This window comes from Narcine bancroftii, chromosome 2 (genome assembly GCF_036971445.1).
Source record: "Narcine bancroftii isolate sNarBan1 chromosome 2, sNarBan1.hap1, whole genome shotgun sequence".
Classification (NCBI taxonomy): domain Eukaryota; kingdom Metazoa; phylum Chordata; class Chondrichthyes; order Torpediniformes; family Narcinidae; genus Narcine; species Narcine bancroftii.
In genome coordinates this window covers 20,718,609-20,743,813 of record NC_091470.1, presented here as the reverse complement: position 1 = coordinate 20,743,813, position 25,205 = coordinate 20,718,609, and the positions used below count along the sequence as shown (strand labels likewise).

At 41.0% G+C, this 25,205-nt stretch overlaps 2 protein-coding genes across 5 annotated transcripts in view; one reads left to right on the top strand and one right to left on the bottom strand.

The window, feature by feature from the left end:
* entpd5a (ectonucleoside triphosphate diphosphohydrolase 5a) overlaps positions 1-13,465 on the top strand; it is a 59,229-nt gene extending 45,764 nt beyond the window's left edge. Inside the window, exons 9-14 of the mRNA XM_069916066.1 lie at positions 999-1,060; positions 2,553-2,654; positions 4,043-4,183; positions 4,261-4,317; positions 7,818-7,933; positions 9,524-13,465. Of these exons, the coding sequence (XP_069772167.1) occupies positions 999-1,060; positions 2,553-2,654; positions 4,043-4,183; positions 4,261-4,317; positions 7,818-7,933; positions 9,524-9,610 (565 nt within the window). The 3' untranslated portion in view covers positions 9,611-13,465. The remainder of the gene's footprint in view (positions 1-998; positions 1,061-2,552; positions 2,655-4,042; positions 4,184-4,260; positions 4,318-7,817; positions 7,934-9,523) is intronic.
* Positions 13,466-13,467: 2 nt separating this feature from the next.
* The window catches only part of coq6 (coenzyme Q6 monooxygenase), a 39,393-nt gene continuing 27,655 nt past the window's right edge, over positions 13,468-25,205 (bottom strand). For all 4 annotated transcript variants that reach the window (XM_069916065.1, XM_069916062.1, XM_069916063.1 and 1 more), the window contains 4 exons: positions 22,140-22,342; positions 19,455-19,570; positions 15,255-15,421; positions 13,468-13,639 (listed from right to left, as the gene is read on the bottom strand). In XM_069916065.1, coding sequence (XP_069772166.1) covers positions 13,610-13,639; positions 15,255-15,421; positions 19,455-19,570; positions 22,140-22,342 — 516 coding nt within the window. In that variant the 3' untranslated portion in view covers positions 13,468-13,609. The remainder of the gene's footprint in view (positions 13,640-15,254; positions 15,422-19,454; positions 19,571-22,139; positions 22,343-25,205) is intronic.

Below are 25,205 nucleotides of genomic sequence, written 5' to 3'. Positions count from 1 at the left end.
AATATACCTCAACTGAGCTGCCCAATATTTCTTAAACTCTGGTAACCTTAAGCTGCCCGGACTAAATCCCAGGTTAGTTTTTTCATAGAGACCCTGGCTACCTTGCCATTCTACAAAAACCTTCTAACGTGTGAATGTAAGTTCTGGAAGAATCCCAGGCAAAGTGTGGAAAAGGTACTGAAGCCTCGGCAACACTTTCATTTTAACACAGTTGACCTTGCCCACCAGCATGATAGGCAGGGTTATCCATCTGCTTAAGTCCTCCTCGATTCTAGCTTATATGAATTAGACAACAAGCTCTTTTCCATGGAATGGAATGTGTTTATTTGTCAAGCCAGGTCCACCAAAAGTAAATCTGCTACTATACAATCTGGTTAATTATTTCTTCTTCAGTCTATTTTTGACTCCCATCCCAATGCCATCAAGATTTTGAAAGAAAATATTTTTGATTTGTATAGAAATAAAATTATATAAAGGTAAAGATTATTATTGTCACATAATGCTACATTTAGAATGTAACAGACATGAAATTCCTTAACTTTATCTACGGTAAGGAAGACAGAGAGTCACCACTTTGTCCAGTGCCTCTCATAGAAATGAGGCCCTAGCAAGGAACAAACTCATGAACCCCTGGTTTACAAGACCAGTGCTATAACCACTGAGCCATCAGATTATATTTGTCATTAAAAAAAGGTGATGGAGAAACTTAACAGGACATGGACGTAAAAGGTGATCATTGAGAATACAGGTAAATTTGTCTTTGAAAAGGGCTGAGAAGAGGAAGATCAAGCTCTTCACTGATCATCACGAAGAATCATTGTCAGGTGCTACTTCCTATTGCGTGACCTGTTGAGTTTCTCCACCACGTTTATGTACTATTGCACTTAACCTCAGCATTTAGACTTTCTTGTTTAACCTACATATTTTAGCAACAATTTTGTTGATTATGATACTCTTATATTAAAGATTTTGATGCTTTCTATATTCTTGACTATTAGCTATTTGGGTTTTGGACTGAAAGTAGCAAGACTGACTGTACTCGGAGCATTGGAACAAAAAGGTACTTCTAATTTTGAATATTAAAGCATTTTTCATTGTATAATTTAAAGAAAAATATCGTGCTCCACTACTGCCCATTTCTTTTCCTGGATCAATAAATTGAGAATGCAGGTAAATTTGTCTTTGAAAAGGGCTCCGAAGAGGAAGAAGTGCTTGCTTGATCAAGTTCTTCGCTGTCATACTTCCCAATGTTCATCAGGATGAATTCCCATCCAAGCAGGAGAGAAATTCAGAAGAAAAACATGCAGATGTGGAAACCTTAATAAATGAATGAAAAACACACAAATGCTGGAGAAACTCAGCAGGTTGAACAGTGGCATTACGAAGCAAAGGTAAAAATACATCACCAACTTTTCGGGGCTCGAAATGTTGGTGATGTATCTTTACCATTGTAAGGATACAGAGGTCAGGCAGCATATATAAATGGAAAATCAACTGAAATTTCTCTACAATCGCTGCCTGACCTGCTGAGTATTCCTAGCAAAACTGAGGTTCAGAGTGGGCCCACCATTACCCCAGATGAGATTCTTTTAATTAATCCTGCGACAGCAGAATTCGTTTTAGAGCAGAAAAGTTCAAAGTTCAAATTTATTGTCCGAGTACCTACGCAGGATCACATACAACCCTGAGATTTCTGGCCAGGCAGAATTTCTACTTATCAGTAGTGTAAACTGCACTCAAGAAAAAGATGTGTCTACGAAACAGAGAAATGTAAACAAATTGCAAATACAGAAAAAAATACTAGTAACAATGGGCAAAGTAAGAGCCCTTAAATAAGTGTGGCGTGATCAATGACCACTCACAGACATGAAGCAAGAGTCAAAGGCTTTACTGAAGACCCAGATATGCCTCTACATGCTGCTGGCTCAAATCCAAGGCAGGTATGAGGGAGACTAGGGCTCTCAGTGTTTATTTGGGGATCTTATGGGGAGGAGTTACAGGTATAGAAGGTGGGCCAGCCTGCCCAGCCCAGTGAGGACATGCCGGCAGCATTGTGTTCCACCACAATAAGTTTCTGATTGAGTCTGTTATTTAGGAGTCTGATGGTGAAGGGGTAGCAACTGTTCTTGAACCTGGTGGTACGAGTCTAGAGGCAGCAGCAAAGGACAGAGGCATGTCCTGTTTCTCATGCGATCCAGTTAATATGCTCCTCTGCTCTGCTACCTCCTTAAAATAAAATATGTAAAAAAGAGCGACGTTTTCACAAAAGAACTGCTCCTGTGCCACTCTTATGGTGGGATGGAAGAATTGTGGACAATGTTGGTATCCATAGTGGTCAATGCTCTTCCTTAATCATAGAACACGAGTCCCAGCTATTTCAGGGCCTCTTCATGAGGATGGCCATCGGGAGCCTCAATATTTTTGTTATTCACGCATGTGGTTCAGAAATAAGTCCTTCCCTTTAACTTGAATGATCTAAACCTGGAATATCTTTTTCATTTATCTAACAGTTGTATTTTTTGACTTTTGACTAAAGCCATTCTTCCCTCCAGCAGATGAGACCAAAAGATACAAAAGTTCATGTTTACCTCCATTCCTGAAGGCTGAATGGAAATTCAGTGGCGTCAACTATAAGTTTGGTGGAATGAAGGGAGGTAGGGACCATTTAACCATTCAACCCTTTGTCAGCACACAACACCATTCAATATTCTCGGAGGACAAATATCCATGAAGTATTGAGAGTCTCGATGGTTGTGTTACCAAATAGATTGGATAAAACTACATCCTATGGTGAACTCTGAACTTTACCCAGAATGCCCAGTGTATGCCCACATCAGTAAGCTGTTTGCTTCATATTTTCCCACATCTTCCACACCCCTTTCACATGGCAATAGTTGGTCAATGCATCACATAGGGTAATTTTTGTTAGTCTTGATTCAAAAATAAATCATAAATTTTAAAGCGATTTCTTGTAACCTTACGTCAGTTGAGCAAAGTATAAAGTACAATTATTTTAGTTAACATGCATTAAAATACCTAGATTTGGATTCCTGCCATCGTCATTTCACCTGTTACGGGACTGAATCCTTGGTCCACTTTAACAAGTAAAAACACTGGAGAAACTCAGCAGGTCAAACAGTGTACTTTATATAGCAAAGATAAAGATACATACCTAATGTTTTGGGCTTGAACCCTTCATCAAGGTATGAGCGAAATGTAGGCAGATGCCCGAATTGCAAACGAAGATGTTGTGGAATTGCGGTATACAAATGAAGACCAGTTACTGATTAGTACATTTCTTCACCTCTCTGGTCATTGGGGGAAAAAGAGTCTTGCATTTTTAGAGCACCTTTCATAACCTTGACACGTCCCAAAGGAATTGTTAAAAGAGACGCCACAGCCAATTTGTGCAGAACAAGCTTCCATGAACCAGTGCTTTTTAAAAATTCCTTGGCCAATATTTATCCCTCACATTACCACAGTGGTGCCGTGGAATACTTGGGTTATAAGCCAGGTGCTGATCTTGACCACATCTATACCAGTACTGCACCCTGCAACTATTGCTTGAGTATTTTAGATGAAGGTTTTCACGTTCATGTCTTTGGAGTCTGCGTTAACTTTTGCTGCTTTGTCCTTCCCAAAAAAGGGAACTTTTGTCATGCATGCACACAGCACAGTTACAGGCGCTTTCAGCCCATGAGCTTGTACTGCCCAATTGACCTACACCTCCAGTATGTTTTTGAACGGTGGGAGGAAACCGGACCACCCGGAGGGAACCCAAGTAAACACAGAGGAGAAAGCACCAACTCCTTACAGGCAGCTCTGGATTTGAACCCCGGTCACTGACTGGTACTGTAACAGCATTGAGCTAACTGCTACATTTTCAACCCAAGATTCCCATTTCCAAACTCTGTGTATGAATGATTGTGTGTTTATTTTACTCTTCCTTGGCTGCCTCCAAGAAGGACAATTATATGTGGTTTTGTGGTTAAAATTTGACCACCCTCTCAATCAGTAAGTAGAATCATGTTTGCAATCTCAGTTCCCTCTAGCTTCCAATCCTGCTACACTGAAGTCATTAAGATGATACAAAAGAAACTTGATCAGCAAGATGAAATCAAAAGCAGGACCTTCTATGCTTTCTCCTATTACTACGATCGAGCAGTGGATGCAGGATTAATTGGTGAGAGAGAAAGTATTTTTCTTCTTTGTTCTGCATACTTTGGAAGCCAGTATTGAAAATAGTTTTGTTTGTTTTAGATCACGAAAAGGGTGGTACCATTCTTGTGACGGATTTTGCATTAAAAGCAGAAAAAGGTAACCATTTTTTATTCTATGAGCTAGGAGAGCTTTTTTGGGTATGGTCACACAATCAAGAGTTTGCACTCTTGTACTTTTCCTTGTGTAGACAAGCAGCTGTAATTAGAACAGGTCTCAAATAGCTTCTTATTATTCATCTCTTGCAAGTGTGACATGGTGCATTTGGTTATAAGAGAATTACACAAGGCAAGGAATTACCAATAGGACACTGCAAAGAATAGAGCAACACAAGGTGCTTAAGAGTGCTCGTCCAAAGACCCATAAAGGTAGCTCTCCTGATGGGATGACTAAAAACAGCAAACATCATCTCAGAGGCAAGGAGGGAAACAGAATTCTTGCGGCCCTCTGAAAATAATACGAATCGAACAAAAAGGCCCCATAGATGGAATTATATGGTTAAAATTAATACCAACACTTTGCAATCATTTGGAAAAGATGTATTCCATATAACATTGCCAATTAGCCCTGAACTCCGCTGGATAATGCATTGAAACAAACAAGTGTGAGGATTACTCCACAAAAAAAGCAGCAAAACTTAGATTTACAATTTTTTGGGGAAATAAAAGCTACGGTTAGAAAGATGATGATTAAATATAATGGAAGAAAAAAAATGGATATGAACATTAAAACTGAAGTGCCATGTTGTTTCAGCAGTAGATGAACCATTCCTGGTGTCAAAACCGAGCAGAGTTTTATTTTTTGCACTGGCCTCGCTCCGAAGCACTTTATCGTTATCCCCTCTTGTGGGCTCTAGCTTTTCGCCTGTGCAGTTTTTTGCACGTATATTCTGGGGGCCATGTACTGTTCTAAATTCCATAATTAGGAAATGGGTAGATGGGTGATAGAAGTGTAACAAGAATCAGTAAACTGTTATTCTTCACCTTCTTGAAAAGAGAAGGCTGAGAGGTGATCTTGTCCAAAATGATAACCGGGTTTCAGTGAGAACATTCAAATACTTGTGGAATACCACAGGTTATAAATGGTGCTTAATAATGTGGAAATTACAACAGTATGCAGTTTGTAATGAATAATGTTGATGCATGGTAAGATGAGCATAAAGGTGAATGGGAAAGCAAGTTTCCAGAATGATGTAAATTAAATGTGGGGGAAAATTGGCAGGTGGCATACAAGGTTTGGAATGCAAGGTTATTTAGGTAGAAAGAATATTTAAATGGAAATAAACTTTTAAAAATTCTGCATTGTGAAGGAATCTGGTTGTCCAAATAAAGTTAGCATATAGATTAATGAGAAATTAAAATGTTGCTGCCCTTTATTCCAAAAGTGATGTATGAATGTAATATGATTGGAAGGAATGTGTAACTTATAAAGTATAAAACCACCTCTGAAGTGCAGCATACAATTTGTCTCCTTATTTAGGGGCAGGATAGGTTTGTATTGGAGATAGCACAGAGGTGGTATGTTGAACTGATTCCTGGGGTGAAGGCCTTGCCTGATGAGGGGTATTGAACAAGTCTCTATGTCACATTTGTTGATCAAGCCAAAGCATTTGACGTTGTTGGTAGAGATGGCCTGTGAAAGCTCTTACCAAAAATTGGTTGCTCCCATGCCTAGCCAACATCATTTGTCAGTCCCACAAAGGTACGGAAGGCTGCATCAACATGTGTGGTGAGTTGTCAGACCCATTTCCCATCAGCAATGTCGTAAAACAGGGTTGTGTTTTGGCTCCTACTCTCTTCGGACTATTCTTCATGCTGTTCTTCAGGATGCCACATCAGACCTGAAGTTAGGGGTCTTACTACAAACGAGGGCTGATGGCAAGTTCCTCAACCTCAAGACTGAGAGCAAATACAAAAGTCAAGGACATTGTGACGCATGAGCTACAGTTTCCTGATGACTGTGCACTCTCTTAAAGAGCTACGGATTGACAATTAGCCTGAGAAAAACAGAAGGTTTGTACCACCCGGCCCCTTGGCTCAAGCTGCGAAGAACCAACTGTCCTCATTGATGACCCTCGACTCAATGCTGCCAACAAGTTTTACTTCCTGGACAGCACAATAACATCCTCAGCTTCTCTCGACGTCAAGAACCAGAAAGGCCTGTTTTGCCTTTGGTCGGCTGAAAGATTGGGTTTGGGTCACAGAACCAGGTTGGTCACCAAGTGCAAGGTGCACAGGGCCATTGTCATATCAACCTTGCTATATAGACGAGATACCCATATCGGAGACTTATGTCAGCTTGACAAACTACAACAGTATCACCTACATTCTCTGATGAAGATCACCTGGTGAGACAGGGTCTCCAATATCGAGGTCCTTTCTCCAGCCGGAATGCCAGCAGTTTCAACCTTGGTAATGTCAGTCCAACTGCACTGGGCAGGACATGTCAGAATGCTTGACGGAAGACTGCCCAAGGGCATCCAGTGGTACCTGAAAACGAGGAGGCCAGCAACTACAGTACAGAAGCCTTAAGAAAGCTGACATTGGTCCATCAACTTGGGAGGATCTGGCTCCAGATCATTCGCAGTGGAGGGATGCCATCAGAAAAAGTGTGGATGCTTCTGAGGAAAAGCTCCAAGAGGCAACAGAGGAAAGGGCCAGTCAACACCATGACAGAGCTTCTGTCCCTGTTGTCCCTTCAGGCCTCACCTGCCAAGTATGTGGCAAGCAAGGCCTGTACAGCTGCTCCAGGATGCATATATCAAACTCCTCAAATTGACTGAAAGGAACCATCATCATCCTACGGGATGGATAGACAGAAAAAGTTTAAACAGATTAGGCTAATACTTAAAAGATAGTTTAGAAAATGAGAGGAAAACTTATTCAAAGATTTAGTATTCAAAGGAACATAACCAAATGAATGCTGAAGAACTGCAAATTTGAGCAAATAATGAGAAGCTCACGAACCCGGCAAGTCCATGGTCAGTCAGCGTTTTGGATCGGAACCTTTTTCAACTTGAAATGACGACTGTCCTTCTCTCTCCTTGGATGCATATTCAAGGAGTCCCTCCAGCCTCTCACTGTTTGCTGAATGTTTCCCCTCCTGATGGAATTGAACTTGAGGGGCAGGGTTTCAGGATAACAAGTTCCCATTCAATTCAGAGATGCAAAAGCTTCTCAGAGTTGTAAATCTTTGGAATTCACTTCCAGAGAGCCGAATCATTGGATATATTAAAGGGTGAAATAAACCGATGTTTGGCCTGAAGGTGGTTTCTGGGGTAGAGGGAACAGCGAGTGCTGAGGCCTTCATCTCATTGAAGGGTGGAATATGTTTTAAGGGATTTAATAATGCAAGAAAGCTAGATAATGTCACTTAACTATTAAAGGGATATGCTGATAGGAGATCCACAAGGGCCAGATAGACCAAATGACTATTTCCTACTGTTAACCATGAAAATCTGTATCTTGAAGCACAAGAACATGACTATCTGTGACACGTTAGACAGCTGTGATGTTTTGCAAGTTGTACTGAACAATCCCAAGTTGCCTTGAATGTTGGGATTACCCATGTTCCTTTGATGTAATCTCTTAATGTTCCAGTATGCAAAGACCTAAATGTGGAGACAACAGGCAGTCCCTTCCTGTGCATGGATCTAACGTATATCGCTGCCTTACTCAAGGAAGGGTTTGGATTTTATGATGACACAAAACTCCACGTAAGCATAGCACCGGTTCTGCTTTTCTTTTCACCCTGTAGACAAAGTGCTAGAAAGTAGTCTAATGTTATGAGGCTTTGTTCTAATGTTAGGCATATTGAGTATAGTCCTGACTGATGAACAAAGCACATGGGAGGATATCCACGTAATTCCACATATAAAAGGACAGCATGGTAAGTGAAGCTGTTAGCACAATGCTATTAAAGCTTGCAGAGGGATCTGGACCAGCTGGAAAAATGGCAGATGGAATGTAATGCTGACAAGTGTGGGGTATTGCATTTTGGAGGGACAAAGCAAGAAAGGACATACACAATAAATGGCAGGGCACTGAGGAGTGCAGTAGAACAGAGGGATCTGGGAATACAGATACATAATTCCCTGAAAGTGCTGTCACAGATAGATAGGGTTGTAAAGAGAGGTTTTGGCATCTTGGCCTTCATAAATCCAAGTATTGAGTGTAGAAGTTGGGATGTTATGGCAAAGTTGTACAAGACATTTGTGAGGGAAAATTTGGAGTATTATGTGCAGTTTTGGTCACCTAACTACAGGAAAGATATCAATAAGATAGAAAGAGTGAAGAGATTTACTAGGATGTTGCCCATACTTCAGGAACTGAGCTACAGGGAAAGGTTAAACAGATTAGGACTTTTTTCCCTGAGCATAGAAGAATGAGGGGAGATTTGATAGAGGTATTTAAAATTATAAGGGGGATAGACAGAGTAAATGTAGGTAGACTTTTTTCACTGAGGGTGGGTGAAATACAAACCAGAGGACATGGGTTAAGGGTGAAAGGTGAAACATAAGTGGGGGGGGGGGGGTACCTTCACACAGAGTGGTGGAGATGAAGTGGTGAATATAGGCTCAATTTTAACATTTAAGAATTTGGACAGATGCATGGATGGGAGGTATGGAGGGCAGGTCAGTGGGTCTAAGCAGAAAAATGGTTTGGTACAGACTAGAAGGGCCAAAGGGACCAGTTTCTGTGTTGTAATGCTCTACAGTGCTAGCACCGCAGGTTCAAATCCAGCACTGTCTATATGTTCTCCCTGTCTCTGCATGGGTTTCCTCTGGGTGCTCCATTTCCTCCCACCCTTCAAAACATGGGGGGGGGGGGGTTGTAGGTTAATTGGCTCATGGGCTGGAAGGGCCTGTTATGGTGCTATAGGTCTGAATTTAAATAAACTGCCAAGCCAGACAGGAGTAAATAGGGGACTGCTGTCTAAAATGTGCATTACCACTTGAAAATGGAAATCAATTTCAAAATGTATTGCTGGAGTTTTTGCTTGCTGTCATTAAAGTTTTATTTTTGAGTAGGTTGGGTGAAAATTCAGATCGCCTAAAAAAAAACCCAGCTAACATCTGAAAACATGTTTGTCTTGAATTCTGAGCTCTAAAGTGCCCAAGGGACACACACACACACTTGAGTTAAACAGATGTCATTTGTGAATTTCAATGAGGATTTAGTTTATTATCTAAAGTTGGCTTTCTAAAAACAGAATCTATGGTGGAAGCTTTTTCCCTTCAATCATACTCCAAGTGACCTTATTCTGGATGAAGGCTTATTTTGTGATCCTTTTCTGTTATTTTCAGCTAACCAAGAAAGTTAATGACATTGAAACCAGCTGGTCTCTGGGAGCAGCATTCCATCTCATCCAGTCACTGAAGACTGCACTCTGAGTTCAACAAAATTCAGCTTGAGATCATATTTATGGAGCTACTGATGCACATAATTGTGTTGCTACTGGAAAGTGATTTATACTTGCCATGCAAGAAATTAATGTTGATTCCACTCAATTTTTTTTTAAATCCCAGAGAAGAATCTTCTCAATGGTTTTCTTGGCTAGGTAATTTCTCCTATTAATTCTTGAAGAATTGGGGTGAAGTTAGTTTCCATTGCTTTTACAAAACTGCAGATGCTGGAATCTTGAGCATGCAGAAGCTGGGGGAACTCTGGGGAATAGGGGCTGAAATGGGTAGTCAGTGTTTTGGGGTGACACTGTCTTGACTGACCCAGAGTCCCACCAGCTTCTCTTTGTTTTGCGGATATCGACTTGGACTCATGATATTGTAATGGTGATATTATGCACAACTGAGAACAAACTTGATATGTGAGCTTTCCGTTAAAAAAAAATAACGGAGGAAATAATTCCCCCCCCCCCAGAAAAAATCATGAAAATAAAGCGGTGTTCCCTGATCTTCAAAAAATGAAAACTTCCACGAAACTTCATGAATTATTTTTCCCCAAATGAAAGCTCAATCTCTACTGACAGCCACTGGGGCTATCAAACCCTCCTGTTTAACCAGTGTTTGCTCTCCTGCTGGATGAAGGTGGTGAAGCAGGAGAGACTAAGCTTCACCTGTGAAGAACAGGAGGTGGCTCTCTGTCCGTCTTGGATGCATAACAAGATTGGTTTGCGTCCTAGCATTTTTGATTTGAGTCCACATTAGTGCAGTTGGTAAATCTAGGGGAGAAGGTTCAGAAAAAGGCAGCTATTTCAGGTGAATTTTAACCTTAAGTGAGTCATTATCCTTGCACAACTTTGAATTTCTTGACAGGTTCAAGTATTTCTATCAGTGCAGTAGATGCAAGTTCAAGCCTTAATTAGACCAAAGCTTATGAGCTGATGAGTGCAATAAACAATTCCACTGTCTTCTTCTGATACACCACATTGTTGATTTATCATCTCTATATCTGTAACGAACAGCAAAGTCACTGGAAAGACTAATAATCTTAGTCACGTGGCTTAAAATTTCAATTGAAATATTTCTCCTGAATGAAGCATCCACTTCAATCTATATAAATTGTTAAACCGATTACGTCACACATACCGTCGAGACTTGGGCTTGATCTTGTCTATACCACGAACTATGAAGAGCCTAACTTGTTAGAGTGACCTCACTTTTTTCACTGGACTCTGAAGCTTAGAACTAACCTGTTTGCAACCCATCTTTCAACCAAGTAAAACTCAGGCTTCTGGAAAGGAGAGTATTTTAGCAAGAAATACAAGTGGCTGTGGTGTGCAAATTTCTTGCAACTGTATATGATCTCTATAGTCTAGAGTTCATTCTCACTCCTGTGAAACAAAATGATATTTCTTTCTGAACTATGTATTGGACAGAACTATGATTGTAATTAGTATTTTATAGAATTGCTTGTCATAATTGAAAATTTTTAAACACATCAAGAAACTCAAGTCATGTAATTTCAATTGTATGTTATTAAATGTTTTGTATCAAAATTCACTTATTTTAATTGTATATTGGACGGTGCAGCTTCATGCCATCTCCAGTGTCAGAAGACAGAGGGGGAGCAAGAATTTACATCCCTGTCTGTCAGCCTTCAGCTGGTTCGACTTTGGCAGACAACGCCAAAATTAATTAAAGAAAGTGAGAAAAGTTGTCAAAGGATACAGCAGGAATACAAATTCGTTGGAAATTGGGCTGAGTATGTGGAGTTTAATCCAGAGTGAGGTGGTAGATTTTGGGAACAATCAAAGTGTACAATAAATGTCAGTACCCTTAGAATATGCAGAGGGTGTTGGGCCACGTCCCTGAAATTAGCAACACAAGTGGATAAGAACATAAAAAATGGGGCAGGGGTAGCTTGTTAAGCCTGCTCTGCCATTTAATAAGCTTATAGCTGATCTGGCCATGGACTCAGCTCCACTCACTTGCCTTTTGCCCAGAACCCATAATATAGTTCAATTTTTGCATAGAAGGGGAATTAAGTATTTAATGAGGCAGCCTCCACTGCTTCCCTGGGTGGAGAATTCCACAGATTCACCATTCTCTGGGAAAAGTAGTTCCTCCTTCTAAACTACATCGATTCTCCCAACTCTTGAGGCCATGTCCCCTAGTTCTAGTCTCACCTACCAGTGGAAACGTTTCTGATTCTACCTTACCTATTTTGTTATTTTGTGTTTAAAAGATCCCTCCGGTTCTTCTGAATTTGTGAGTATAGCCCCAGCAACTCAAGCTCTCCTCCCAGTCCAACCCCCTTATCTTTGAAATGAACCTGGTGAACCTCTGCACCAACTCTTTCCCAAGTAAGGAGACCAGAACTGCACAGAGTTCTCCAGGGTGGCTTCGCCGGCACCTTGGACGTTTGCAGCAGAATTGTTGTCTCCCTACTCTTAAATCCAATCCCTTTAGCAACCAAGGCCAACATCCATTTGCCTTCTCAATTACCTGGGACACCAAGCCCCTCTGAGCAACAGCATCCTGTTTAAATAATAACCTGATCTATTTTTTTCTTCCAAAATTCATTTACCAACATCGTACTCCATTTGCCAGATGTTGCCCATTCACTCAACCCATCTCACTGCAGATTCTCCATCTTCTACGCAAGTTTCGTTTCTACTCTATAGTGTCGCCACTTAGTCCCATCTTCCAGATCATTAATTGCCAACCAGAGAAACACCCATTTATCCCCAATCTCTGCCTTCTGTTAGTCAACCAATCCTCTGTATCCATGCTTGTATATTACCCCCAACTTATCTTAAGGATAAATATTAAGTAGCACCTTATCGAATGCCTTTTGGAAATCCAAGTATACAGCATTAGCCTGTTCTAACTATTCACTACACTCATTATATCCTCAGATTTTCAGTAATTTTCCCAACCATGACCTGCCCTTCCTGAATCCATGCTGTGCCTGTCCAGATGTTTGCCATTTCTTCCTTAATGATAGCTTTAAGCATTTTCTCAACTATAGACATTAGGCTAACTGGCCTATAGGTACCCTCCTCACATCCCTAACATTACTCTTTGGGTGGTAAAGACAACAGAAGTCATGCTTACCTTCATTAGTTGAGTCATTGAGTAAAGAAATCAGGAAGACATGTTACAACTGTATAAAACTTTGGTTAGGCCACACATGGGTGCAGTACAGGTCTCTATAGGGTGGATGCTGAGGTTTTGGAAAGGATTAGAACAAATTCACTGCAGATTGAAGTGTGTTAGCTCTAAGGAGAAGTTTGACCAACTTAATTGTTTTCTCTGGAGCAACATAGGCTGAAGGACAACCTGATAGAAGAATATAAAGCTATAAGACGTATATATGGGGTTCTTTCATCCCTACCCACCCACTGTGGAAATATCAAATACTAAAGGGCACAGCTTCAAGGGGAGAGGGAAAGACTAAGAATTGTAAGGCAAGTTTTTACAGCATGGTAGGTGCCTAGAACACTCTATCAGAGAGGGTAGAAACAGATCCAATAGCAATGTTTAAGTGCCATTTAAGACAGACAAATGAATAGAGGATAGAGGGATAAGGGCCCTGCGCAAGCAGGTAAGATGAGTTTAGATTGGCACCGTGGTCACACAGCCACAGTGGGGCAAGGAACCTGTTCGTGTGCTATGCTCTAACAACAACATGGGAGCACCTTACTAGACACACTTAACAATTCAAGGAAACAAGCTCTGTCATTGCAATCAGAAAGGAGCGATGTGCTAATTTTGCCAATGTAATCAATGTCCCATAAAAAGATAACACTGTTTGGAGATTAATAAAATAGAGACTATACAAACCAATCTAATATTTACCATGTATTCAATTCAAAATTAATAAATTACAAAAGATCACTCCATCCTACAATTCAAACAGCAGGAGCTGAAAACCTTTGCAGCCAACATTCCTCTGGAACCAGGAAATCTGGAGTACTTGCTGAAAATTATTCATTTATTGACAAACGCCATGATCTGCTCCTGGAAAAAGAGTGGAAAGTTATTTGTTTAAGAAAATCCAGATTAACCACTCAAGCCAGTTCCACCAAACTCTCTCAACAGAATAAACTTTCTGATCCTTAAATGACTGAACTGAAAAGAAAGCTCCTTGCGCCTCACCTACAGGCTAATAGCGACATCATGAAAGGTTGTGCAGAGGGACTTGGGAGTGCTTGTGCATGAATCGCAAAACGTTAGGTTGCAGGTGCAGCAGGTTATTAAGAAGGCAAATGGAATGTTGGCCTTCATCGCTAGAGGAATTGAATTCAGGAGTAAGGAGGTAATGTTGCAACTGTGTAAGGTACTGGTGAGACCGCACCTGGAGTACTGTGTCCAGTTCTGGTCTCCATATTTGAGGAAGGATATACTGGCTTTGGAGACGGTCCAGAGGAGGTTTACTAGGTTGATCCCTGGGATGAAGGGGTTGACTTATGATGAAAGATTAAATCGTCTAGGATTGTATTCACTCGAGTTCAGAAGAATGAGAGGAGATCTTATAGAAACATATAGGATTATGAAGGGTATGGATAGGATAGATGTAGGAAGGTTTTTTGAGCTGGCCGGGGAAACTAAAACGAGGGGACACAGTCTGAAGATTCGGGGGAGTAGATTTAGGACAGAGATGAGGAAAAATAGTTTTTCCCAGAGAGTGGTGAATGTTTGGAATTCTCTAACCAGGGAAGTGGTTGAGGCTGCTTCATTAAACATATTTAAAATTTGGTTAGATAAATGTTTACATGATAGAGGAATTAGGGGATATGGGGAGAAGGCAGGTAGGTGGAGTTAGGTCCTAAATTAGATCAGCCATGATCATATTGAATGGCGGAGCAGGCTCGATGGGCCATTTTTGGCCTACTCCTGTTCCTACTTCCTATGTTCCTATGACAGCCTCTAGGTGGCGTGCAAGAGCAAAGTGGGAAGACTCGGACTAATATTTTGAGTTGTTTAAAAATCAAACATTACTATTTATTGTGGTTGCCTTACACTTCAAAAGGAAACTGCCCTTCTGTCCACTGGATCTATGCTGGCTGACCAGGAAGACATGTTGATAGGGTTGACAGCCAGCACATTTTCCTGAGTGCTGGCTGACAAGGGAGGAGCCCCATTCTCATGTACCTATTTCACCATCATGTGTCATTGGCGAAGCAGTTAGTGCAACTCTGTTACCACGCCAGCGATCAGGACCAGGGTTCGAATCCTGCGCTGTCTGTAAGGAGTTTGTACATACTCCCAGTGTCTGCGTGGGTTGTCCCCAGGGGCTCTGGTTTCCTCCCACAGTTCAAACCATTCCATGGGTTGTCAATCAATCAGGTGCAATTTCAGCCTCCACCACATTTTAGGGAGTTGGGAGGAAACCCACATCGAGAGTAGGCTAAGCAGACAGCACCCTGGGTCAGGATTGATCCCAGGTTCCCTGGAGCTGTGGGGCAACAGTACAAACTGCTTCATCAGCACTTTGCCCATTATCCCTCACAATTAAAAGATCCTTCTGCTTCAGGAACTAGCCCCACTTACCAGACCAATGCAAGTAACTTTGACCATTCAACCCCCCTTTTATCACATCTTACAGGAACAAAAGAATTATGTCACTAATTACCTTAACAGGCGCAAGGACATTTGTTGCCTGCAGGCCAAGGCTCCTCAGTAAGACCACTGGTGTACTTTTGGTTGTATACAGCTTCTTCAGCAGATCTATGGCAGCCATGATAGGAAGATTGTGGCTCTGTCGTTCAGTTTCAAATGCATTCAAATGTTCCAAGGACCCTGGATGAACAAGGGAAGATCAAGTGGTCAAGACACAGCAAAGCTACTATATAATTCCACAAAAGTGAACCTGCTCAGAGAGCAGGCAACCTTTTATCAGGAGGTAAAGTGACTGAAGGCTGTCACGAAATACAGATTTTAAATGACTTCTCCACACCATGATAGTTTGTAGTCTGACCTAAAGGCAGTTCACAGATGAGTTATTGGTAAAGGATCCATTGTCGAGCTGTGGCTTATGAGCTGCTGGCCTGATGTTCGGGTGCTGAAAAAACTGTTGCCTACCAAGTCAATGCTGCGGGAATGAATATCCTTTATTAAAATAGCTGATGGCCACAATTCCATATACAGCTTTGGAGCCAGATTTTAGAGGAACATGCACGCAAACACTCCTCTCCCACCCCAAGGAGATGCATCTTTTCACACTCAGCCACCACTGGGGTAAGAAGGCAATAAGACACATTAAAATAGAAATAGGCCAAGGTTAAGCTTTAATCCAAGCCATCATTAAACGGAACTATGATCATTCAACCTCAGCTGCTTTGCACATTTCCTTACAAAGCTATTGACTCTATCATCAAGTCATTCCACCACTAGATTTCCCTTTAACCTATTTCTCCCCACATTTCCATCAACTCCCCCTCATCCCCTTCAGATTCCAATAGCAATCAGCCACCAATTAACTTCCAGACCCACACATCTTTGCCACGAGAGCAGAAACAAGAGGAAACCCATACAGTCAGAGAGTAAAAACACACTGCTGGAGAAACTCAGCAGGTCAGATAGTGTACTTTTTACAGCAAAGATAACCGATGTTTCAGGCTTAAGCCCTTCATCAAGTCACAGAGAGAACACCCAAACGTAGGTACAGGGATGGTCAGGAAGGTGCATGATCTTCATTGACTGAAACAACAATGAGTTTAAGAAGGGCATGCTTCAGATGTACTAAAAGTCGGTCAGGCCACACTTGAAGGAGTATTGTAAGCGGCGGCATGCCATCGGAAGGATGTGATTAAGCTAGAGAGGGCGAAGAAAAGATTCACAAGGATATTGCTTGAATTGGAGGGCTTGCTTTACGAGGAGAGAATGGAAAATCTGGGTCTGCTTTCTCAGGAGCAGATGAAGCCGAGAGGTTACATGAAAGAGATTTTCAAAATTGGGAGAGCCATAGAAAGGGAAGATAGCCAGCATCTGCTTCCCATGGTAGGAATGTCCAAAAGTAGGAAGTATAGGTTTAAAATGAGAAGCAGGAATACTGAGGAACAGAGGGATCTTGGAATAAGTGTTCAGTGTTCCTTGAAGGTGGTGGATTCCCATGTAGATAGGGTGGTGAAGAAGGCTTTTGGTCTGCTGGCCTTTATAAATCATAGCATAGAACATAGGAGCTGGGAGGTGATGTTGAGACTGTTTAAGACAAGTTTGGAGAATTGTGTGCAGTTCTGGTCTCCAAATTATAGGAAGGATATAAATAAGGTAGAGAGGGTGCAGAGAAGGTTTACAAAAATGTTGCCTGGATTACAGTATCTTGAATACGGAGAAAGATTGAGTAGACTGGGACTTTATTCGTTGGAGCTTAGAAGGTTGAGAGGGGATTTGATAGAGGCATATAAAATTATGAAGGGAATAGATAGATAGGAATAGGTTCTTTCCCCTGAGGATAGGGGAGATTGGAACAAGGGGTCATAAGTTAAGGGTTAGGGGGAAAAACTTTAGGAGTAACATAAGAGGATGCTTCTTCACTCAGAGAGTAGTGGCTTTGCTTGAATTATTACGACAGAGAAATAATTTTACGAGTGGCTATTAGAAATGCACAACAGAGAAAATCACCCTTGATGATTCAAAATAATCGAGTTTTCTTCTATGCGGATTTGAGTCAAGAAGTTATGTTCCAACAACGGGAATTTAATCCTGCTAAAGAGTTGTTGTGGAAGAAAGGTTACAAGGCAACCTTTAGATATCCAGCTGTTTTGAAGGTTTTCCAAGATGGTTGCCAACCAAAGTTCTTTGATTCTTCAAAGGAAGCTATAGCATTTTCTCAAGAGCTGCCAATTACTCAGTTTCAACAGAGACATAATCCGCCGCGATCTCTAAGGAGACAAGAGTTGGAAGAAAAGAGCCGCGCTCCAAGAAGGAATGGTTGTAATGGTGACTCGGCAGTTGGAGCTGATTAAAAAAAGAGTTGTCCTTTTTTTTAAAAAAAACATTAGAAAAAAAAAGACAACTCTTTTTAAAAAAAAAGGAATATTAAATAATGATGATGTTAGTTTAAGATGAAGTGAGAGTTGGGGGAGAGAACTGGATAGGCACTATTTCCTGAAAGTCATCTGCTACGTGTGAGTTATCTCACACCCATTTTTTTTGGGAGTTACCGCACTGCGCGGTTTAGACGGGAGGGGGTATTTTTAACCTCCTACCCGTTTTCTTTTTTCCTTTTTTTTGTATTATTAGATTAAAGAGTGAAGGGGTTTTTTTTTTGTTTAAATATAAAAAAAGCATAAGAAAGTATTTGATTGTTTAAAAAACTAAAAATTGATGTGGTTTGTTTTTGTAAAGTTTATTCAGTAGATAAGGAATATTTGAAATTTAAATGTGAATGGGATGGATAAGTTTTTTTTAATATTTTTCCTTTAACTTTAAGGTGAAAGGAGTGGTAATTCTGGTGTATATTATTTTGCTATTTTAGTTATAGAACGAAGGGAATAATGGTGAAAGTTATAAATTGAATTGTATAATTCTTAATGAGGCTTGAATTTTGTTTGTGGTTTATGCTCATTTGTTGAAGATATAGATTTTGTTGTAGATGTGTTTTTATTATTTGGATATCTGAATTTTAACGTAATGATTGGGGATATTTAAATGTGGTATTGGAGCTTTTATTGGATAACTATTCAAGAGTAAAAGGGAAAAATGGTGGAAGAGTACTAAAATTGAATTGTACAATGCTTAATGAGGTTTAAATTTTGTTTTAAGATGGTGGTTTATGTGACTAATATGATGATAGATGTGAAGTTAGTTGATATTTGGTGAATGTTTATCTCTATAGAGAAAGTTTTTTTTTCATGCTACAATTTTTTTTTAAGAATTGATTATTGTTTAAGAATTTTTGATAGATAATGTTACTAACTTTACTAATTTTTTATATTAATTAACCATATTAATTAACCCCATTTGTGAAATATATGCATTTAAGTTTGATTTAAATATGTTTTTTTTTAAGTCTGATATTTTAGTATTAATTACTTTTCTTTTTGTTAGTATTTTAAATCGGTTATGTTTTTGTAAGTGGGTTTTTTTTCTCACATATATTATTAACCTTATTAATTCTTCACTCTTTATTTTGGGGGGGGGGGAAAGGGGGAGTTGGACTAATTTGAGTTGGGTAATTAATGTGTAATAATTATTGGGGAGGGTATAGTTTATTTAGATTACGGATACCGTATTGTAATTTTTATTATTTTATTCTTAATTTTTTTTTAATGTAATCCTATATGTTATTCATGTTATAAAATTTTTTTAAAAGTTTAAAAAAAAGAGAGTAGTGGCTGAGTGGAATGATCTTCTGGAAGAGGCAGTTCCAGCAGGGTCAATTTTGTCATTTAAAAGGCTAAATGAGTCCATGGATGTGAGGGGGCTGGAGGGTTAAGGGCATAGGAGTGGGTAGGTGGAACTAGTGGAGTTTCACGTAAATCGGTGCGGACTAGTCCGTCCTGTAAATTGTTATATAGTTAAAGAGGTTCTGACAAAGGATATTCTGATTCCTTTCTAACCCAAAAATCTATCAGTCATGTTAAGTGTACTTGAGGACATCCACAAGCCCTTGGAGTAGATTTACAATCCCAACACTCAAACAAAGAGGTGTTGCCCAAATTGAAATTAAGATACAGAAGCTCAATGAACATCCTTGATTCAAAAACGTGTAATGTTAGGCTGCATGTTCCAAAGTCTGGAGGTGTTTAAATGCTCATTTGTGAAAATGCTCCCGTTTCCACAAAAATTAGTTGCGGTAACACTCAATACTGCACAAGGGGACTCTTACCTAGGTCTTTGCCATTGAAGGCTGCCTCACTGAGGTTCTGTGAGAGACAGGCCACATCCCCGAAGCCCAGATTGACTCCCTGGCCTGCTAACGGGTGAACTCTGTGAGCAGCATCCCTGGAGAGAGCGAGAGAGGAAAAAAACTTCAATTATGAAACCCTCTACTCGGAGATCCAACAACCAAATCACAGTAAAGACACCAGGTTCATTTGTATCACTCCCAATCAGTAAACTTCAATTAGAATTTAACATTAGAATTACTAATGGCATTTATTGTTCAATTTTTTTATTAAGCAGAGTTAAAGAATTCAGAGAATTTTAACAAGGAACTTTTGCAAGGTCTTTGACAAGGTCCCATTTGACAGGCTAGTTTGGGAAGGTAAGACCATATGGGATCCAAGGGGAGCTGTCCATTTGGATTCAAAACTGACTTCATAGAAGGAGCCAGAGGGTAGTTGTGGAAGAATGCTTTTCCAATTGAAGGTTTGTGTCCAGTGTTGTGCCGAAAGGGTCAGTGCTGGGTCCTCTGTTATTTGTAAAGTAAAATTTCCATTATCCAGCATCTACAGGGATCACGGATGCTGGAAATGCAAATTTTTCAGTTGACTGAAAGTCACACTTACAATGCCCAACAAATACACCTGAATTAAGAATAGACCATTTAAAAGGCAATGCAAAATAAACCTTTAATAAGCCTTTAAAATAAGCCTTTAATTATGTAAAATTCACTTTAAATCAAGTAATTCCAGTAACTTACAAAATTTAAATTTGAACCCTGGTCGCTGGCACTGTAACAGGGTTGCACTAGCCACTTCCATAATTAATGCCCTCCCCTAGGTTTACAGATAATGTCTTACTAATATACTTAATACTAAATAAAAATAAAGAATCTTACAAAGCAGGGATAGGAAGACACTTTGGGAGAGTTGCCCCAGCAGCATTGGCCGGCTTTTCCCTCTGGTTGGCGCCATTTCATTCCAAAGCAATTTTATTGTAACTTTATTCAAACAGCTGCTCTTGGCGTGGGAAAACCGGGGCGTTCCACTGGCTAAACATTGGCTCCCATCTTCATCAAGGCAATCCAACTCACCTCCACACAAGTGTTCTGGCCAGGCCCTCACGCTGACAACACAACTCAGCTCCATGCAGGTGTCCTGGTCAGTCCCTCAGTGTACCTTTCTCATAGTGACAACCCAACTCACCTCCACGCCAGTGTCCCGGTCAGTACCTCGGTGTACCCTCCTCACGCTGACGACCTGGCTCACCTCCATGCAGGTGTCCCAGTCAGGCCCTCAGCACACCTTCTTCGTGGTGACAACCCAGCTCACCTCCCCAAAAGTGGAGACAGTGAAAAGAATGTACATGCACTAAGGGGCATTGCTAGTTCAGCGGGGCAAACCAAGGCATGTCCAACAAAGTCTCAGGGGTCCCTCACAGGGCCAAGGATTGGTAAATGGAATTTAATGCTGACAATTTTGAGTAAGTCAAACCAGGGCTGGACTTCCACAGTGAATAAATGGTAGGGCCATGTAAACTAAAGATTCCCGAATGTGACAACTCAGGTGGACAGGGTGGTGAAGGCATTTAGCACACTTGCCTTCAATGGGTGGAGTGCTGAGTACAAAAGTTCAGAGCATTGGTGAGACTACATGGCCACATTTCCATGGATCCCTTGACTTTCTGAATGAGCCTACGATAGAGGACCTTGTCAAACACCTCACTAAAATACACATACACTACTATGCTTCCTTCATCAAATTCTTTTGTTACCTACTCAAAAAACTCAATTAGGCTCATGAGGCACAACCTGTCCCTCACAAAGCCATGCTGATTATCTTAAAAAAAGACTACGTTTCTCCAAATGCTCTTTCAGTTCCGGTCACCTCATTACAGAAAGGATGTAGATGCTTTGGAGAGGGTGGAGAGGAGATTGGCCAGAATGTTGCCTGGAATTGGAGAACGAGCCTTATGTAGCAGGGTTGACAGAGCCAAGGCTTTTTCTCTTTGATGAAGAATGGGAAGTGATTTAATAGAAGGGCCTTGATAGGGTTGTCAGCCAGTACATTTTCCTGAGTAGGGGAGGTGCCAGAGGTAGTTTTTTTCTCCCCCCTCAAAGAGTGATGGGTGCCCGGAATCCATTGTCGGGGGTGGTAGTGGAGGCTGGTACAATAGGGACATTAAAAAAAAACTTAGATAGATGCATTGGAGGGTGGGAAAGATTATATTGTGAAGGTTGAGATAGGTCACCACAATATCATGGGCTGAAGGGCCTGTACTGTGCCGTAATGTTCTATGTTAATCACATTATTTAAATATTGGCTTTCACATCATAAAAAAATATCTGGCACAGCAATTGAAGAGATGTTAGATCTAGTGATCAGAAATCTGGTCGAGCACTAGGGTTTCAGAAGTTTCTGTAGAATTTGCTTTGACAAATTTGAAACAAATGGCAGAAATTCACCACAGGATAGCAGCAGATTTCTGCTGTGCCAGAGGGAGGCACTATAGAGCAGTGATGAAAAGCTCAGCTGCAGAAATCAAGAGAAGGTGTCAATTGCAGCTGGCTCTGGTGCCTGACCGAGGAGACATCATTAGCCAAGACCCAGCAACACCCCCAGGGGAAAGGTGGGTGGGGGGCGGGGGGGAGGGTCAAGAACATAGAGAAAATAAACTGCAGTGATCTTACCCAATGAGGGCGACCCGCGATCCAACATACTTGGTGGCATGGCCCAGCCCCAGTGGAAACATGGCCCTGCTTTCTGGGTCAATTCGAGCCACGCTTGGAGGCAGTTGGCGCACTGACATGCCTGATGGCATCAGGTACGTAAATGCCCTCTTGAACATGGAGTTGGCAGTGGCGACGAATTCAGAATGATTCTCGTTGCTCCACTGCAACAGATATCAATCAATAGCATTAAAAGAAAAAAAAATCAGTAATTATTCTCGAGGAAACAATAGCATGCTTTTTTAAAAACTGTCCATCGACTTGTTACAACCTAACTATTGCCAGTTGGGCTTTGCCACGCATACCTGTTTGGCACAATGGCCATTCCCATAAGCAGTCAGATCGTTTCACAAGCTGAGCTGTGGCCATACTGCTTCACTAATGTAACACGAGGTCTCTCTAATGTGAACGAGATATTTGTGTCCTTTTTTTACCTGATTGCCAAATGTTTTGAATTGGGACCAAGTTAAGCGTTTCTGTCGTAATTCATAGAGCAGCTCTATTTCACTGTTTGTGTAAACACGAAAGGATCAAAGGCAATCAAATGTAAAATCTATTCAAACAGTTCAATGTGTTTTGATGCAGTAAAAAGTGGATTAGGTACTTAAAACAACCTTCAGGATGTTCAGAGCAGTTTAAAGCGAATGAAGTGTTCTTGAAGAATGTAGGAAACTCACAGCAGTTCACTTCTACACAGCAAGCTGGCACCAATCGAATGTAAAGGTAATCAGGCAATTTACTTGAAGTGAGGATTATCAGATGTCAGGGAGAAATCAGTTTTTACACAAAGAATTGTGGAACTTTTCCCCCCACATTAGAACCAAACACAGCTTCATCCAAATGACGCCACGTGACCATACAATAATCCCAACTAATAATCAAAACACAATATTCTATCATGCTGGAGAAAAAATAAACCACAGATGCTGGAATCTAGAGATCAAGCAGCATCTGCGGATGGGAGAAAGGAATTGTTAATGTTTCAGGTCAAGACACTTAAGTTGTATGACCATATAACAATTACAGCACGGAAATAGGCCATAATCGGCCCTTCTTGTCTGCTCTGATTTAAGTGAACTCCACCCAGTTCTACCTACCTGTTCCCTGCCCATAACCCCTCACATCCATGCACTCGTCCAACCTCCTCTTACATGACAAAATTGACCCTGCTGCAACCACCTCTTTCCGGAAGGTCATTCCACTCAGCCACCACTCTCTTGAGTGAAGAAGCTTCTTCTTATGTTACATTTTTTTTCTTTTTATCCTTAGTGATCTCACAATACAAAATGTCTGACTGCATCGAACTGCAATCGTCTAATTATATGGAGCCTTTATATGTAAAATTTTTCAATGCCCATGAAAGGATATGCAACTCCACCATGCCACGACACAAATGTTATTTTAACTCAAATTAACATTACAACTTCAGGGAGAGAACTCTTCAAGTTGTGTTCCAGCAACAATCAATAGCCACAAGCAATAATCAGCACAGATCAGAGGGTGATGGTCCCTGCAGGCCCATGCCACAACTGAAGTCAACCCTCAAAAGAGAGGACCTATTAAAAATGTTAAAACACATATTTAGATTGCGCCCCAGCTTGTTTGTAACCCTTCCGGTTGCGGCAATTGAAAACAGTTGGACAGCGTGGATCTTCACAGAATTCCACGACAACAAAAGGAACTAAAATTTACAACAACAGAAGCTATGGTCCGTTTTCCACCAATCTTCAGTCCTCTTCACACCGTGACAACTCTTCATCTGTTGTTATACACAAATGTGCTGGAGAAATTTGGCAGGTGACGTAGCATCTAAAAGAAGTAAAGGGGCAACCCATCGTTGGTTGCCCTTTACTTCCCAGGAATGCTGCATGGCCTGCTGAGTTTCTCTAGCATGTTTGTGCATTGCATCCCTGCGTCTGCAGATATTTTTGTTTAACTCCTTGCTCTGTTGTGGTCTTTTTTTTTTTAAAAAAAGGAGAAACTCAATAAAAATATCAAGTAACTATATTTTAAAATTACCATTGATCAATTGCCCCATGTAAGAAGTGGTGGAGTACTTCAAAAACGTTCTCCACAACGCCACCTGTTGGGACAAGGTGTTGGAGGGTTTTCACTGAAAATTTATGCAAGTACAGTACAACTCCGATTATCCAAATAGTCGGGACTGGACCTAAATCGATAAACTTTTTTTTTTCCAGATAGCTGGTCATTTTTAAAAAAAACGGCCCAGTAGCACAGCAAATCATTTGTATCAATGTTTAAACAACCACAAACAAGGGATTAAAATAATGTTAAATCTCACCAAAAGAAATGCTGGCTATAACGCCGCCGCCAATCACCGACACAAACCTAACACCGATCATTGAGACCTCCCAACCACCACTGCCGCTGATCCCTGGGGAGATTTCCGGGGCTGGTGGAACACTCACTGGCGAGTCGGCGGGATCCTGTCTCCCCGATCAATGGAGCTCTCGACGCCGGAGTTCCGACTCCAAATCCTCCCCTAGGCCTACTGCACACACACACCGGACTAGGCTAAGGGGAGGGTTCAGAGTCAGCATCTGGTTGGCTGAGGATGGAAGGAAGGGAAGGGGAAGGCCCCCACTGAGCCTGAGATCCTGCTCCTGCCCGGTAAGCCACTCTCCTTGATGATGCTGGGACAAGGGATTCTTCCAATCGCTTGCAGCTGGCGTGCAGTTTGAGAGGGAGATTTGGAGAGAAAAGTCAACGGGGGAAAGTAAAGAAGAAATAGAAGAGAGGGGAGGGAGTACCTGAAACAGGACAATCATTCTAATTTCTTGTCGAGTGAATTTTTTTTCAACCTGTGAGGTCAGTTCAGCTCCAAAAATGTTTGGATAAATGAGGATTTCTCATTTGTTTTGGATATCCTCATTTATCTGAAATGTAAACAAAAATTTTGGATAAATGAAGATTTGGGAGAAACCAATTTCAGATAATCGGAGTTGTACTGTCGTTGTTCTACTAACTGTGCATTAGAAAGTGATCAAAGAGTGTGACAACAGAAGA